Source organism: Mus pahari, chromosome 15, assembly GCF_900095145.1.
Source record: "Mus pahari chromosome 15, PAHARI_EIJ_v1.1, whole genome shotgun sequence".
Classification (NCBI taxonomy): Eukaryota; Metazoa; Chordata; class Mammalia; order Rodentia; family Muridae; genus Mus; species Mus pahari.
The window spans coordinates 18,139,989-18,155,004 of NC_034604.1; the positions used below are offsets into that span (position 1 = coordinate 18,139,989).

A 15,016-nucleotide genomic window follows, 5' to 3' on the forward strand; every position below is an offset into this window, starting at 1 on the left:
TGTGTGTGTGTGTGTGTGTGTGTATTAACATGTATGAACACTTGTCTGCAGAGATCAGAATAGGCCATCAAATCCCAGATGCTGGAAACCAAACATGGGTACTTTACAGAGCAAAAAGAGCTCTTAAGCACTGAGTGATCTTTCCAAGAACCACTTGTCAAAATAAGTTTACTGTAGCCCTTCCATTGTTCTATTACTGAATACCCTAATCCTTTAAGCTCTATGAACTTCCCACTTAGTACATCCAAACTCATGTTGCTAAATGATACTTATGAAAATGTGGAAATTTCTGTATCAGATCTTCACTTTTGGGGTCAGTACTTTCTGTGGAAGACAGTTTCTGGACTGCCTGGGATCCCCAGTGTGAGTGAGGTCATTGTCTATAGTACTGTGTGACTTTCTTAGCCTTTCTGGTCTCTACTTTTCTTTCTTCCTTACACCAAGATGATGCTGTTCCCTCTGTACAACAATCGAAGTGTAAGAGCTGAGATCCCATATGTAAAGTATCTAGAAAAATAATTAACAGTAATTAACATTTTTGCTAAATATGTTCGTTCATTTGGGGTTCCAAATTACTTTCCGTATTAAAACAAAACTTGTTTAACACTGATTTAAACAAAACTTTCCAATGAATTACATGTTCATTTGTAGGTGAAATGTGCTAAAGTCTTTCAAAAGCAAATATTATGTAAAGACTCTATCCATTTTGCAATAACTATTCATTTCTTTTATTGGTGGTATGTCTTAGTTATTGATAACTGAACAGTCTCTATTCTGTACTTTTCTTAAAAAGTCTGTTCAGAACCTCCTCCCCTCCAAGTTGCCATCACTTGGAAAATAGTCTTGACTTATCTTGTACCCAGTGCCCTTAAAAAGCCTTGTTTTAAGCTTTGACAATATGTTCTCGAGTTATTTTCTTCCATGAAACTTCCTCTTGCCTCCTGCCTTTGACATATGTCTTCATTCTATGACTTGTCTTGCTACTTTTTCCTCACTTTGCTTCTGCAAATCTCACTCCTTCCTCTAGTGTGAGGATAGCAGGGTCTTCTCCGTATCCCTGCCCAGAGCTTCCTAGCTGGAAGAGGGCTCAAGGAGGAAGTCCCAAACAAATGGGTGGCAGAGCACTGCCTCTGTGCTTCTGGATCACTCACTTCAGAAAGACATCAGTTCTCAACAGCAGTGTTTGAAAATAAAACTTCCCATATGTAACAAGCCGAAGGAAAGCACAAATCTAACAAAGTGGACAGAACACATTGCTATCTGCAAAGGATAAATTGTTTGACAAAACGGTTGTCTTGAGTTGATAGCAAGAATCATAGATCTTAGCCCATAAAAAGAGAAACGCAGCCTGGTCCTCCAAGAATTCTCTAGGGACCAGCTATTGAGTCCAAGAGTCATTTTTAGTCTGTAGACCTGGGTTTGTTAAAGATAATGTCATTCACTAAGATTGTTCCTAATTAGGATCTGCATATGCAGATAGACATAGTGTTTATTGACCCCCGACTTGTAAGGCACTTACATGGCTGTTGGTATATGGTCCACTTGCCCTAGGGCACAGACCCAATTGTCAGTGGGAATGAAAGCTGGGATGTATACAGCAGTCAAGTGGAACTGTGGCCACAGTTACTAAATGATCCTTTCTCTTGGAATCCAGATATGCTTCCTCGCACTGTGCTATTTTGCTGTATTTTAAGTATCCATTTTCAACTGGAGAAAAGCTCCAAGTGAGTTAATTACAGTGGGTGTAAAAAAAGGAATTCAAATTAGTAATATCATTATCTCTCTCTGTTTCTAGTGTGTACGAAGCAGGTAACGGATGAAGTATCTTCCACTCGAGATTGCAGCCTTACGAACACGGCAGTGCAAAGCAAGCTGGTATCTACTTTCCAGCAGCACACCAAAAAGGCCCTGAAGCAGGTAAGAGGCCACCTTCCTTACTCAACCTTTCAGTTCTGCCTACAGAAGGTTAAGGCTATGGTGGGGACCAAGTAAGGTAACTAGGAACCTAAACTCAGAAAATAACAGGGGTACTTTTTCTGTAATATTTGATAAAATAATTTTACTCTATATTGAACTTAAGCAAGAATTAAACTGAGAACTGTTGTAAAACAGAATTAGAAATGTGCTTAGAGTCATGCAAGAACGTGTGTGTGTGTGTGTGTGTGTGTGTGTGTGTGTGTGTATGTATGTGTACATGTGTTCCTTATAGTTAATCAAGTTAATCAATTGTGTTATATAATTTGAACATTATATCTTGGTTTATGCTGTTTATGTTCATCCTGTTTGTCTGGGTCTTACCACAGTATCTATCAGTGGGTATTGTTTGATGCTGAATGGAATCTTCTTTTTATGTCATAAAAGGTACCTGACCTTGGTACTTGACCTATTCAGCTTTGTGTTTTGATGGTGGTGGAGGTAATGGTTTTAATATTGGGTTTGGGCACTGACACAGCCTGGTTTAAATAATGGTCATTCTGACAATCTGGGCAAACCACTTTTGTCTCTGAATCTCTTCAGTCTCATTGAAACTGGGATAGTGAGAATACTTTTCACATAGGATTGACCTAGGGAATAGTCAAGGTAACCTATAGGAAGCTGTGATGGAGAATGGCTGCCCCACAATCCTCACTAAGTGAGTGTGAGTTGCCTGCCGTCACCACACCAGCAAGTGCTGCAAGTGCTGGACTATGCAGAGAAGCAAAGGTACCATGATTAGATGGGGCTGTGAGTACCAGTTATACTGTGTAAGCTGCACCCTGCACTCCTGTATGACCCATCCATGGTCGATGCATTCTTCTAGCAGTTACATCAAGTCAGGAACAAAGTTCCCATTCCTGTAATGTGTTTATAACTAAGAAAAGAGAAATCATCTTTGCCAACTGTCCACAGCAGCCAAGGTCCCCCTGGAGGCTCTTGTGACTTCTTCCTTCTCAGCCTCTCTTCGCCATGCTCACTCTGGTTGCTTTCTTTTGAGATAGACTCTCACAATTTATACTAGGCTAGCCTTCAACTGTCGGCAACCCCCCTCCTCCTGCTGGTATTCCATATGGGATCATCATAACCACTCAAGCTTACATGCACTCAGAGATTTCACCTTCTCTGCCTCAAACCAGGAAATACCGGAAGGAAGTTGAACATCTTAATGTTGAGCTGTGTGACTTATCTGTTCTGTATTAATTATTGAAGTTATGGTGCTTCCATCCATCTTTAAGGTATTGACAGTACTTTTTCCTGTGTAGATTCAATCTCCTTTGGATAACTTACCATTCATATCATGATTTTTTGTGAAGCATTTTTAGATGCTGTAGAGCACAATTGTGATCTGCATTGATATCCCTTTTTAATTTAGGAAATAAAAGATGGAGTGGGTAGGTAAGCCCAAGCAAATGCTCATTCAAGCAGCAAATAGGAAATAGAATGTAGGCAATAAAATACTAAACAGCACAGAACAAAGGGTACAAAATTGGACACTTGTAGCTGTGGCATTTAAGAAGCATAAATGGGATCATAAATGAAATGCATGCTTCCAAAGTGTGTGGTCTGAAGGATGTGCAAACTGTGAGTCCTGCTGTGCATGGATGGGAAGAGACTGACTCTGATGGCTCTGATGCTTGGTGACATTTTTTTCTTGCTTTCTTTAGACTTTTGAACCCTATACAATTATGATTGCTATATAAACTTGACTCAGCAGGGAGTTGCTGGTCACCTTCCTTCCTTCCTTCCTTCCTTCCTTCCTTCCTTCCTTCCTTCCTTCCTTCCTTCCTTCCTTTCTTTCCTTTCTTTCCTTTTACTTTCTTTTTTCCTTCCTTCATCCCACCCTTCTTTATTTCCTTTTCTTCTTTCTTTTCTCCTTTTCTTTTTCTTTTTCTTTTCTTTTCTTCCTTTTCTCTTTTCTTCTCTTCTCTTCTCTTCTCTTCTTTTCTTTTTTTTCTTTTCTTTCTGTTTTTGTTCTGGATCATGCATCCATGAGAAACATAACTTCATTGCTTGTAGTTTAAAGCTTGTTTATAGAAGTGTGTCATGTGAGCTTCTCAATTATGGGAGAGAGTTGTTTATTCCTTTCTTTTAACTTTTGTCTTGTAACCAAGTAGCAAACTTGTAACCAAGTAGAAGCAACTCAATAGAGATCAGATATGCTAATGTCCCTTTAATAACTAATTCATATTGTATATAACGTTCAGGAGAAAGGCACCCTCTACAGAATTTTACCTGGACTGCTGGTAATTGATTGCTGGATGCATTAAGATAGCATTAGAAAATTTGCCTCAACAAAAGGCACTTATGTTGTAACTCAAGCAATATGTACCTTCATATTTTTTTGCACAGTTGATGAGTATGATTAGATATAATTTTTATCAATGAATACCATGTAAACATGTAAATATATGCCTATTCATGATTTCATGTATGTGAATATATGTTCCATGTGTTTGTATATACACATAAATCATAATCATAGCACCTAAGCCAGCTAAATCACTTGAATGATGATTGTATAAACTGATGTTTCCATTGTGACTCATCCTTTGAACTATGAAAACACTCAGGTCCATTTCAGGTTTTCTTTATTGCTGCTGTTTGTGATACAGTCCAAGCTGAGATTGAGCTTAGCTTGTAGCTAAGGATGACCTTGAACTCCTCATTCTACTGCTTCTATGTCTCACAGGTGTCACCATCTCAGCCATATGCCTGTTTTTTCAAGTAAACCAAGGCATAAAGAATCAGCATAACTTGTACAGGACCATCAAGCCAATGACTCTCAAAGATGACATTTGATTCTAAACTTGCAGTTTTAGATTCTGTCTTCATCATTAATACCACCTTTTAGCATAAAGTATATCATGCTGCTTTGAAACTTTGGAAAAATTTAAAAACAATTTTATTGGTTATTTTATTTATATACATTTCAAATGTTATACCCTCTTCCCAGTTTCCCCTGCAAAAAACCTCTATCCCACCCCCTTTCCCAAGCTTCTATGAGGGTGTTCCCTTACCCACCCACCCACTCCTGCCTCATCACCTATGCTGGGACATCAAACCTTCATAGGACCAAGGGCCTCCCCTCCCATTGATGCCAGATAAGGCCATCGTCTGCTACATATGCAGCTGGAGCCATGGATCCCTCTATGTGTACTTTTTGGTTGTTGGTTTAGTCCCTGGGAGCTTTGGGGGGTCTGGTTGGTTGATATTGTTGCTCTTCCTATGGGGTTGCAAACTCCTTCAGCTCCTTCAGTCCTTCCCCTTACTCCTGCATTGGGGTCCCCATGCTCAGTCGATGTTTGGCTGCAAGCATGTACATCTGTATCAGTAAGGATGTCGGCAAGCACTTCTTAGCATCTGCAATAGTGACTGGGTTTGGTGGCTGCATATGGGATGAATCCCCATGTGGGACAGTCTCTGCCCTTCTGCTCTACTCTTTGTCCCTGTATTTCTTTTAGACAGAAGCTATTCTGGGTTGAAATTTTGAGAATGGTGAGTGGCCCCATCCCTCAACTGGGGACTATGCCTTCTCTCTGAATATGTTCTCTACAGGTTCTCTCTTCCTTTGTTGAGTATTTCAGCTAATGTCATCCCCATTAGGTCCTGGGAAGCATCTTGCTTTCCTGGCATCTGGGACTTTCTATTGTCTACCACCAGTTCTCCATCCCCCATTGCTATACACCTCTGATCAATTTCCCCCATCTCCTCCCACATCTGATCCTGCCCCCATTTATTCTTCTCCCCTTCCTCTCTTCCTCCCAAGTACCTCCCACTCTCTACCTCCCATGATTATTTTTCCCCCTTCTAAGTAGGACTGAAGCATCCACACTTTTGGGGGGGGGGGTCTTCTTTCTTCTTAAGCTTCATGTGGTCTATAAGTTGATGGGCATTCTGAGCTTTTTTCCTAATATCCACTTATCAGTGAGTACCTATCATGTGTGTTCTTTTGTCCCTGTGTTACCTCACTCAGGATATTTTCTAGTTCCACCCATTTGCCTGGGAATTTCATGAAGTCATGGAAATTTACAGACTTGAGCTTTTCTATTGCATTAGGAAGGCAACAAAGTATGCTCCCTGGGATACCATTTCCAAAACAGATTGCTTTTGTTACGTGTTACGTGCCTGTATTGGCGGCTCATGCTCAGTTGCATTCACCCCTACAAACTTAATACAACTACATTCTCAACCTTGCCCCTCTATGGTAAAGCATCTCTGAAACTGCAGTTAGTTCTACCAGCTTTATGAGAAACCCAGGTGCTAGGGGGCTTTCTTCATCATCACACATATGCACTAAAAACAGTCCGAATCCTCAGAGGACCCCAGCTTTATTATGTTATTTGCATTATGGTTTAGGTCTTCCTTGTAGACTTCTCAAGAGGATAATGGGATGAAATGCCCTAAAATAGAGTCTGTTCTACCATGATTTGGGAGAGACAATTACCTTATCTCCATGAATATCTACCCACTTCATAAATATTCATGTAAACTTAAAAACAATCCCATAACACAACCCAATGTGCTGCTAGTGCCTCCTTGGGTCAGCATGTTCCAATAGCTCTCTGGATATAAGAATATACTTTTAATTTGCTTTGTTTAATAAACCTCTTGAGAGAGAGAGAGAGAGAGAGAGAGAGAGAGAGAGAGAGAGAGAGAGAGAGAGAGAAAGAGAGAGTTCTGATTCAATATAGCTATATTAGAAAGAAGCAGGTGAAAATAAATTCCTAAGAACCTAGACACCTTTGCATCACAAATATTTAAAAACAAACACAAAGCTCTCATAAACAAAGCCAGACATGACATCCCGGTCTAAGCTCCGACCCTTTGGGACAGGATAGTACTATAGCAAGCATACTTTCTGACCTAAACACTTGTGATCACAGCTGTAGGCTGAACTATACAGAAGCTGTGTTGCCGTGGCTGTTGGGTAGAGCCTTTTCCTTCTCCAAAATACCTGAATTCTTTTTACCTTTAAGTCATAACAGTATTAGTTAATGAAAGGGGTGTTGTTCTGCATAAGCATTCTCAGAATCGTCTACTTGTGCCCTGTCTCTTTTCTACTTTGGTATTTAGTCGTTAAGATCCTAAGACCAAGTGGAATGATTATATTTTTTGAACTTTCAAAGAAGCTAAGCAAGGCTATATTCTGGAATTTTAACCCACAGGAGAAAGTGATAGGCAAAAGAAGGGTGTGTTGTGTTCTGGCAGCGGTGTGGTACTGACCATAGCTGCATGATGCTTTCCTTGATTTGATTTCTCAGTCTCCTCAGGATGGTTGCACATCCTTTACCCTTGCTCCATAGCAGAAGAGATAAAGTCTTGATACTTTTCTGTGTTGTCGTGGTGGTTGTAGTTCCCTGTCACAGTGCTTGCTATTAGTCCCTGGTGCAGAAAGATGTCCCCCATGTGTGCTTACATTTCTAGTTATTTTAATGTTAACATTCATTGTCTGTGATATTTTCAGATTTTCAATAAAGGGCTTACTATGTTCTGCATATTCTTAAGATACATTGTTGCTGATGTTTCTCAATTAAAATACAGCGAATGTTTATTGTTTAATGTGCCAAGTCAACACAAAAGCTCCTGGTTTGCAGCTTCATTTCATTTACTCCCATTAGAGTAGAGAACAGGTCTTCCCCCCACCCCCGCCTTTTAAAGAGAGAATTTTCTGGAAAGCTTTCTATCTAAAATGAAATATTTATATATAAATGTTTTTCCTTTCTTTTTCATAAGAAAACATCACAGTATTGTTCTGTAGAGAAAGCATGTTCAGTCAGCAATTTCCCTTCCCTGTCATAGAAAGACACAGCCATCTTAAAACTAGTATGATATTATTTTTAGTTTGCACGGAGATATTTTTATGTAATTTTGTATTTATGTACGTTAATATTGTGCCTACATGTATGTATGTGCACCAGTTGTATGTCTCGTGCACCTGGAGCCCCGTATTAGAGTTAAAATGTTTATGTGCCACCATGTAGATCCTTGGAATTGAACCAGCATCTCTGGAAAATGTAGCAAATGATCTTAACCATTGCAGCATCTCTCCAGCCTGGGATGTTATATCTTGATCCAAAAGCAAAGAGAGTAACTAGACACATTACAAGGCATCTAGTGATATACTTCCTCCAGCAAGGCTGCAGCACCCAAGGCTACCCAAACCGTGCCACCAGATGTTGACCAAGTGTTCAAATGCTTAAGAATAGAATCAGTTCTCATTCAAACCACTGCACCTCCTGTCACTGGCATTGCGAACCAGATGTAGAGCTTTGTACATAGGACCAGCTAGAAAATACATTTAGTGTTAGGCTATTCTAGACTTGCCATCTCCTTATTTGTTGAGGGTCTAGCTTTGCTTACTTCTGGATTTAAAATGAAAGGATGTAGAGTTGTTCAATAAAACAATCTGCTTGCCTTTCAGAGTAGCGTCTAGCCAGACAATTAGAGGTACATCATTGGTACTGTACTCCTAAAATGGATGTAGACTAAAGAAGTAAGAGCAAGAAGCAAACACGGAGGTCTGAACCTTGGTATAGATGAATTACTAGGGCCACCCCTGGGCTAATGGAGAACAAAACAATGTCCCCAAGATGTCACAATGGGAAAGAATTTTCCATCATTTAGGGAACATATATATGTGTGCGCACACACACACACACACACACACACACACACACACACACACACACACATTCATAGGCACCAAAACCAGTTTCCTGATCCCTTTCCCATGATCAATCACACAGATATAGTTTTTCAAGTTAAGGGGGATTCATATTTTAATAAATTAAATGAAAGAATAAATTCTATTATATCCTTATGCTACATCTCCTTTTCTTTTTCCTTTTTTTTTTTTTTTTCAAAAAACTCCAAAACTCTTTGAGCAAACCCTCCTGATTTGAGCCACCAAGACCTCAGAGGACTGAGTGATCCAGATGAGTTCATGGAGACTCTTGATGCATATCACATGCTGCTGAGCTCATGGTCTCAGCTTGGATGGAGTCTGTTCCTTTTTTAACACACTATTTAAAAGCACGAAAGTAAGACCTAAAAATTAATTTGAATCAGACATTGTTAGCAGGAGGATTATAGGTCTGAGGCCAACCTGGGAAACGTAGTCACACCTTGTATCAAAATATAATCTACAAAGGGGTGAAATGTGGCCCAGTATTGGTTTGTATAGACTGTTTAGGGGCCTGGGTTTAATCCCAAGCACTTATAGAGATAAGCAAACAAGAATTAGATTTGCTGAGGCAGCTCCTTCAGTGGAATACATTGGCACTTGCACACTTCAGTCTCTTCTTCTCTTCTTGTCTTACATTTCTATACCACCAGTGCTCTCCAGAGAACTGGGAAGAGTGGACAAATAGCCAGTTTGAGTTTCTGGCTCTAACATAACTGCAGGCACTTACATAATGACTGTTTACCAAAAGTCAATCTGTGTTTCCCTGAAGGGAATAAACTGTGCCACCAGAGACCCAAGTGCGTAGTAGATATGAGGCATGTCCAAGTGCCCTTACAGACATCTGAGATATCTAATGATTCGCAATGGAAACAAATTGTTTGATCTTCTTCTGATAATGTTGTGTTCTGGGTGGAAGGTACCCAGTGTCCACCACCAAATAAACTCTTGCTCCTGGAAAGTAAGTTGGATTCTACAGGACAGCTACTGATGGGGTCTAAAGAGATGGGTTGTAGTTTGTGACATCAGCTCTCCAGTTTATAATCTGATGTTAAAGGAAACAGATATGATCTCCTCTTTGTTGTCTGCCCCTCCTAGTGTTGCTTGGAAGTAAATACAAGTGTGTGTGTGTGTGTGTGTGTGTGTGTGTGTGTGTGTGTTATACACATGTATGTGTTCAGAGCATGTGCCTGTGTGCATGCACATGAAGGCCAAGGGGAAATGGTTCCCCTGTTGTTCTCTGCTTTCATCCTTTACAATAGGACTCTACCATACAACACTGGGTTATTTGCATGTGTGTGGCCATGTCTGGCTTTTCAACCAGTGTTAAGTATTCAAACTCAGGTCTTTACACTTGCATAGCAAGTGCTCCTGCTTACTGAGTCATCTCTCCAGCCCAATAGTTGTTTTGCAAGGGCAGAGCAAAGGACCACTTATGCTTCAATTCTACTTAAAACAATTTTGTTTCTTATGTGGTGGGTATTTAATTTGTGTTGCCTGCAGTACATAGCAGTGCATTTCCTCATTTTTTAAAATGTTGGGTTGAGAGGTATTGCTCAAACTTACATATTTTTGAAATATCATTTGAATAGACTCTATGTTAGTATTTTCTTAATTCTTACCTGACAGTACTTCACAGTAGCTAAGGTTTTTATTCTTGTATTTTATGATTTCTATCCAGTTGTTAAATATTTAGTTGTAGCATCCTTTCAGCTCTAGAACCTGGGGGTAAAGTTTATCATCATCATCATCATCATCATCATCATCATCACCACCACCACCACCATCATCATCATCATTGACCACAGATATTAAAAAGAAGCAGGACATCATTGACTTTATAATTGAAGGTCTAGGCCATTAGTTAGTTGTTTCTTTTGAAGTTAATCAACACTTTCCATAAGCTCCTAATTTCACACACATACACACACACACACACACACACACACACACACACACACACACAGGATATTTTAAGTTAATATTTTGCCAGGAGGAATTGAAATTGGTAGCGATTCATTGCTGTATTTACTGGCTGCCTTTATTCTTTTATGGAGATTTACACAGTGGGTGAAGAAGGCTTTAGTTATAATTGGAAGCGCTGCTTTGCCTGATTCGCTTGTATTGTTAAGTTAATGTCTATAGAGTGCTTTGAGTTCTTATATAAAAGATGAGAAAGATTTATGCAAGTATGTTAGACAATTTATGTCTAATTATATATACATGGCTTGAAGAAAGAGAAAATTCTTAAATACTTTATAGCACATGTGGCCTCATTAAATATAATATTGACAGCAGGCTAACAGTGAGAAGAAGCATAGCAGACTATTAATCTTTCTATCTCAGGTTCTTCAGCAGTGCTGGGGACTTCACAAAAACTCTATAAATATAAGAATCCTAGCATGTTATCTGTAGTAAGTATATCATTTATAATAAACCCCTCAACTATCCCTTCTGTCATGTAGCTTTAAATTTCATCTGAATTTGCCATCTCTCCTCTATATGAGGGTTAGTTTTTCATTCCTATAATTAGATGACTTCTAAATCTTATGGTCAACAAGCCAAACATACAGCTCATAGCCTATGTAAATAGAATCACATTGTTTCTGACAGCCAAGTAATATGCAGTCAAGGCATTATTTTGGAGACTTTAACAACTGTTGCTCAAAGCACATTAATCATATGTCTGAGACATTGTAAAATTAGTAGAAAATGCACAGAATCCAGGAATTAAAAGGTTTGAGACAGTTCATGGCCAGCCTTTTAACCTTTTGAGGAATGTCAGCATTCTCGCAGCTTCAGGTTTTAATGGTTCTTCCTGTTTTGTGTGCTTAAAACCCTTTTTATTACGGGTAATTTTCTGCATAAAGTGATCCACTAGATAAAACTGTATTTCAAAACTTTTAAATACCTTTTATTATATCATCGCCGCCATGGCAGATTCATTTATGAAACACAAAGCATTCCCATTTGAAGAGATTTATTCTTCTATCTATTTTTTTTCTTGGATTTGCCCAAACCCCGTCCTGTTCGTGTTCTGAAGGTTAATGCCAAAGTCAAGCAGACAGAAGCCAAGGGCTGCGAGCTTTCCAAGATTAAGACTGATTCCCTTCACAGAAATAAATGATTCCTGCCATGTTCGGTGATTTTGTGCAGCGCTCCCCATGGCTGAGTGAATGCATCAATACAGTAGTTCTTACACGCCTTACATACTGATGACACCCGGTGTTAACTGATTGACTGAGCAGCGCACTGGAGACGAAGCACCTGCGAGAGAATTGCAGACATATATATTTTTATCCTGGTTTCGAAACATTTATTTTACATTTATTTTACTTGGGAGCCCTAGTATCAAGTTCCACCGGTTTTCAAGCCACTCTGCTAAGGTAGAATAAACCACTCTGTGGTGTTTTGTTATCAGAATTAGACCGAAAATGGTCTCAGGCTTAAACCCCTTTGCCAAAGCTCAATTTTATGCTTTTGAGGGAAAATGGACAAAGGTGATTACCAAGAATCCTAACAGATCAGGGGCTCTGTGGAATTGAAGATAGTCATGAGCAAGTGGATCATGTAATTCAATCACCAGAAAACATTGTGGATACATTTTTATGTTATATTTTATTATCGTGTTTTATAGGCTTTGAGGCAGCAGCAGAAAAGAAGAAATGGAGTCTCAATGATGGTGAACAAGACTGTCCCTCGTGTTGTTTTGACACCATTAAAGGTGTCTGATGAGCAGTCGGATTCGCCTTCAGGTAAAGAGCTATAATATTGTATGCTTGGCCAGTTTCTCGGAGATGACTTCCTCACGAACTGAGAAGGCTTCATGGCTTGCATTTTTTTTTTAATCTCTTGAAATTGAAAAGATACTCTCATGTGAGGTTCTGTTTTATACATATGTACATATATTTATAATGTATATATGTATTCTATATGTGTGCCTGTCTTTGTTTCTTTCATTGATTTAAAAAACAGTATTTCCCTGTTACTGTGTTTAAGACACCAGCCCATTCAGCTTGAAATGACTTAATTTGCTAATGTCAGAATGTGTGAGGAGGTGGATGCTGGTGCTGATGCTGGTGCTGATGCTGGTGCTGGTGCTGATGCTGGTGCTGGTGCTGGTGCTGGTGCTGGTGCTGGTGCTGGTGCTGGTGCTGGTCCTGGTGCTGGTGCTGGTCCTGGTGCTGGTGCTGGTGCTGGTGCTGGTGCTGGTGCTGGTGCTGGTGCTGGTGCTGGTGCTGGTGCTGATGGGTTTGTTGTCCTTGCTCTAGCTTTTCCTTGAATGTTGAACTTGAGTTCTGGACCACATGCTGGTGCTTAACACTATCGAAAGCAGTTTTTCTCTCTGTGTGAGTTTGCTTTTCAGCACTTGCTGCAAAGCCCAGAATCCTTTATGAGTGTGTGTGTTCCTGCAATATTCTTCTCACCTCCATGCAGTGCTGGCCTGCTCTTCTAAATTACCTCCTGTCACTGTGTCAGCTGTGAACTGTTGAATTCATTGTGGATTACTGTTTGCATTTTCTGTTCCTGCTTCAGCATAAAGCTATTGATTAAGGTCTGGTCTTTCCCTTTCTTCTCTCTGTCTGTCTCTGTCTCTGTCTGTTTCTCTCTCTCTCTCTCTCTCTCTCTCTCTCTCTCTCTCTCTCTCTCTCCCCTCTCTGATATTGTCTCTGAATGGCACCTAGTGTTGAAGCTTATTCATGTATTTTTACAAAAGATCCAATTCCTTTATTTAAAAGCTATTCGACCAGTGTCTGCATGTCAAACTCTGCTATTAGGCCATCTGCTCTTGCTTTCTCTCCAAGCTGATTGATTTATTGGCCTTTTCTCCTTATATCCAATAAGGGAATCAGATTGTGGGTATGGTAGTATATTAACTCGGGAAAAGGAAAGGAGATTATATCTGTGGTTCTTAAAACAATTTTAGATGTTTCTTGTCAAGGACAGGGAGAGAAAGATAATGGCATAATAACTATTTCCTTTTTTAGGATCCGAGTCTAAAAATGGGGAAGCAGACAGTTCAGATAAAGAAATGAAACACGGGCAAAAATCTCCCACTGGAAAACAAACAAGTCAGCATTTAAAACGCTTAAAAAAGTCTGGTTTAGGTGAGTACCGTTCACATTTTAGAGATGGGTGTCTTTTAGAAAAACATAACTTTTTCTTTTTAGCATTTAAACAAGGAAAAAGAAAATATCCTTCATTTCTCTAAGCAAAAAAAAAATGCTGACTTGTGAACCCTTGCTGTAGTTGAGTCTCAAGCTTATGCTAGAATGTAATAATATTGGATAAAGCAGAGATAACAAGCAAAACTAACATGAAATGTCTACTCCAGTGATTACCTGTCTAATTAGGATACTGTCTGGTGCTGTGCAGTATTGCCTGGTGAATGCCCTTTACTGGAATATTCTACATGAGGGTAGGGTGCAGATGATGCTCTTAGGAAGAGTGCATTGAATTGGAGAATGCATTGTCATTGGGGCTGCTGCATTGGGGCTGCTCTGCCTTGATCTTTGTTTGAGATGTTTGAAATATTCAGTAGTACCTGTCTATAAAACCGAAAGAGTACACAGTCTCTGAAATATTTGGGGAACATTGTCCAAAGGTCTTGCTGTTAACAGTGGATTTTATTCTGAATACTTGAGTTTGCTTTAGTAAGGACCTGCAAGTAGGGTACTGAAGTATGAGAATTAAGAAAAGCATTAGTGTTTCCTCAGCTGACTACTGTAGCTAGCTCACCCATGCATCCCTTATTCAGAGACATGGACCCAATGAGTTCACCTGTGAATAGAGATAATGATAATATAACCTAGATCATAGGAAAATACGACCGATGGATGGAGTGCACAAGTATCTCGGTAGCTAAAGTGCCCACCACAAAAGGATAAGGATCCGAGTTTAGATCTCCAGTGGCTCATTAGGGCTGGTCATGGTTGTGCATGTCTATAACCATAGCACTGGGGGGTTGGGGGGCAAGGATAGAAACAAGCACATCAGAAACTTGCTAGTCATCTAATCTAGCCAGTTAGTGAGCATTGTGTTTGATGAGAGGCCTTATTCCCAAAAGATAAAGTGAGGAAGAATCAACAATTTTGCATGTCTGTCCTTGGACTTCACATCCACAAATGTGTACATATAACTACATAATGTGTGTGTACATGCATCATTGTGTATGCATGCGCTAGTGTGTGCATGTGTGTATACATGCATGTGAGTGTGTGCATGCATGAGTGTGTGTGAGTGTACGTGTGTGAGTGTGAAAGTGTGTGTATGTGTGTGTGTGTGTGTGTGTGTGTGTGTGTGTGTGTGTGTGTGTGTGTGTAAAATCCCTATCACCCATATTTGATACAGTGGTCA

General features: G+C 39.7%; 1 protein-coding gene across 1 annotated transcript in view; it reads left to right on the top strand.

Moving 5' to 3' along the window:
* Asxl3 (ASXL transcriptional regulator 3) overlaps window positions 1-15,016 on the top strand; it is a 181,035-nt gene that overhangs the window by 87,193 nt on the left and 78,826 nt on the right. The window contains exons 6-8 of the mRNA XM_021214573.2: window positions 1,796-1,917; window positions 12,297-12,414; window positions 13,648-13,767. Coding sequence (XP_021070232.1) covers window positions 1,796-1,917; window positions 12,297-12,414; window positions 13,648-13,767 — 360 coding nt within the window. The remainder of the gene's footprint in view (window positions 1-1,795; window positions 1,918-12,296; window positions 12,415-13,647; window positions 13,768-15,016) is intronic.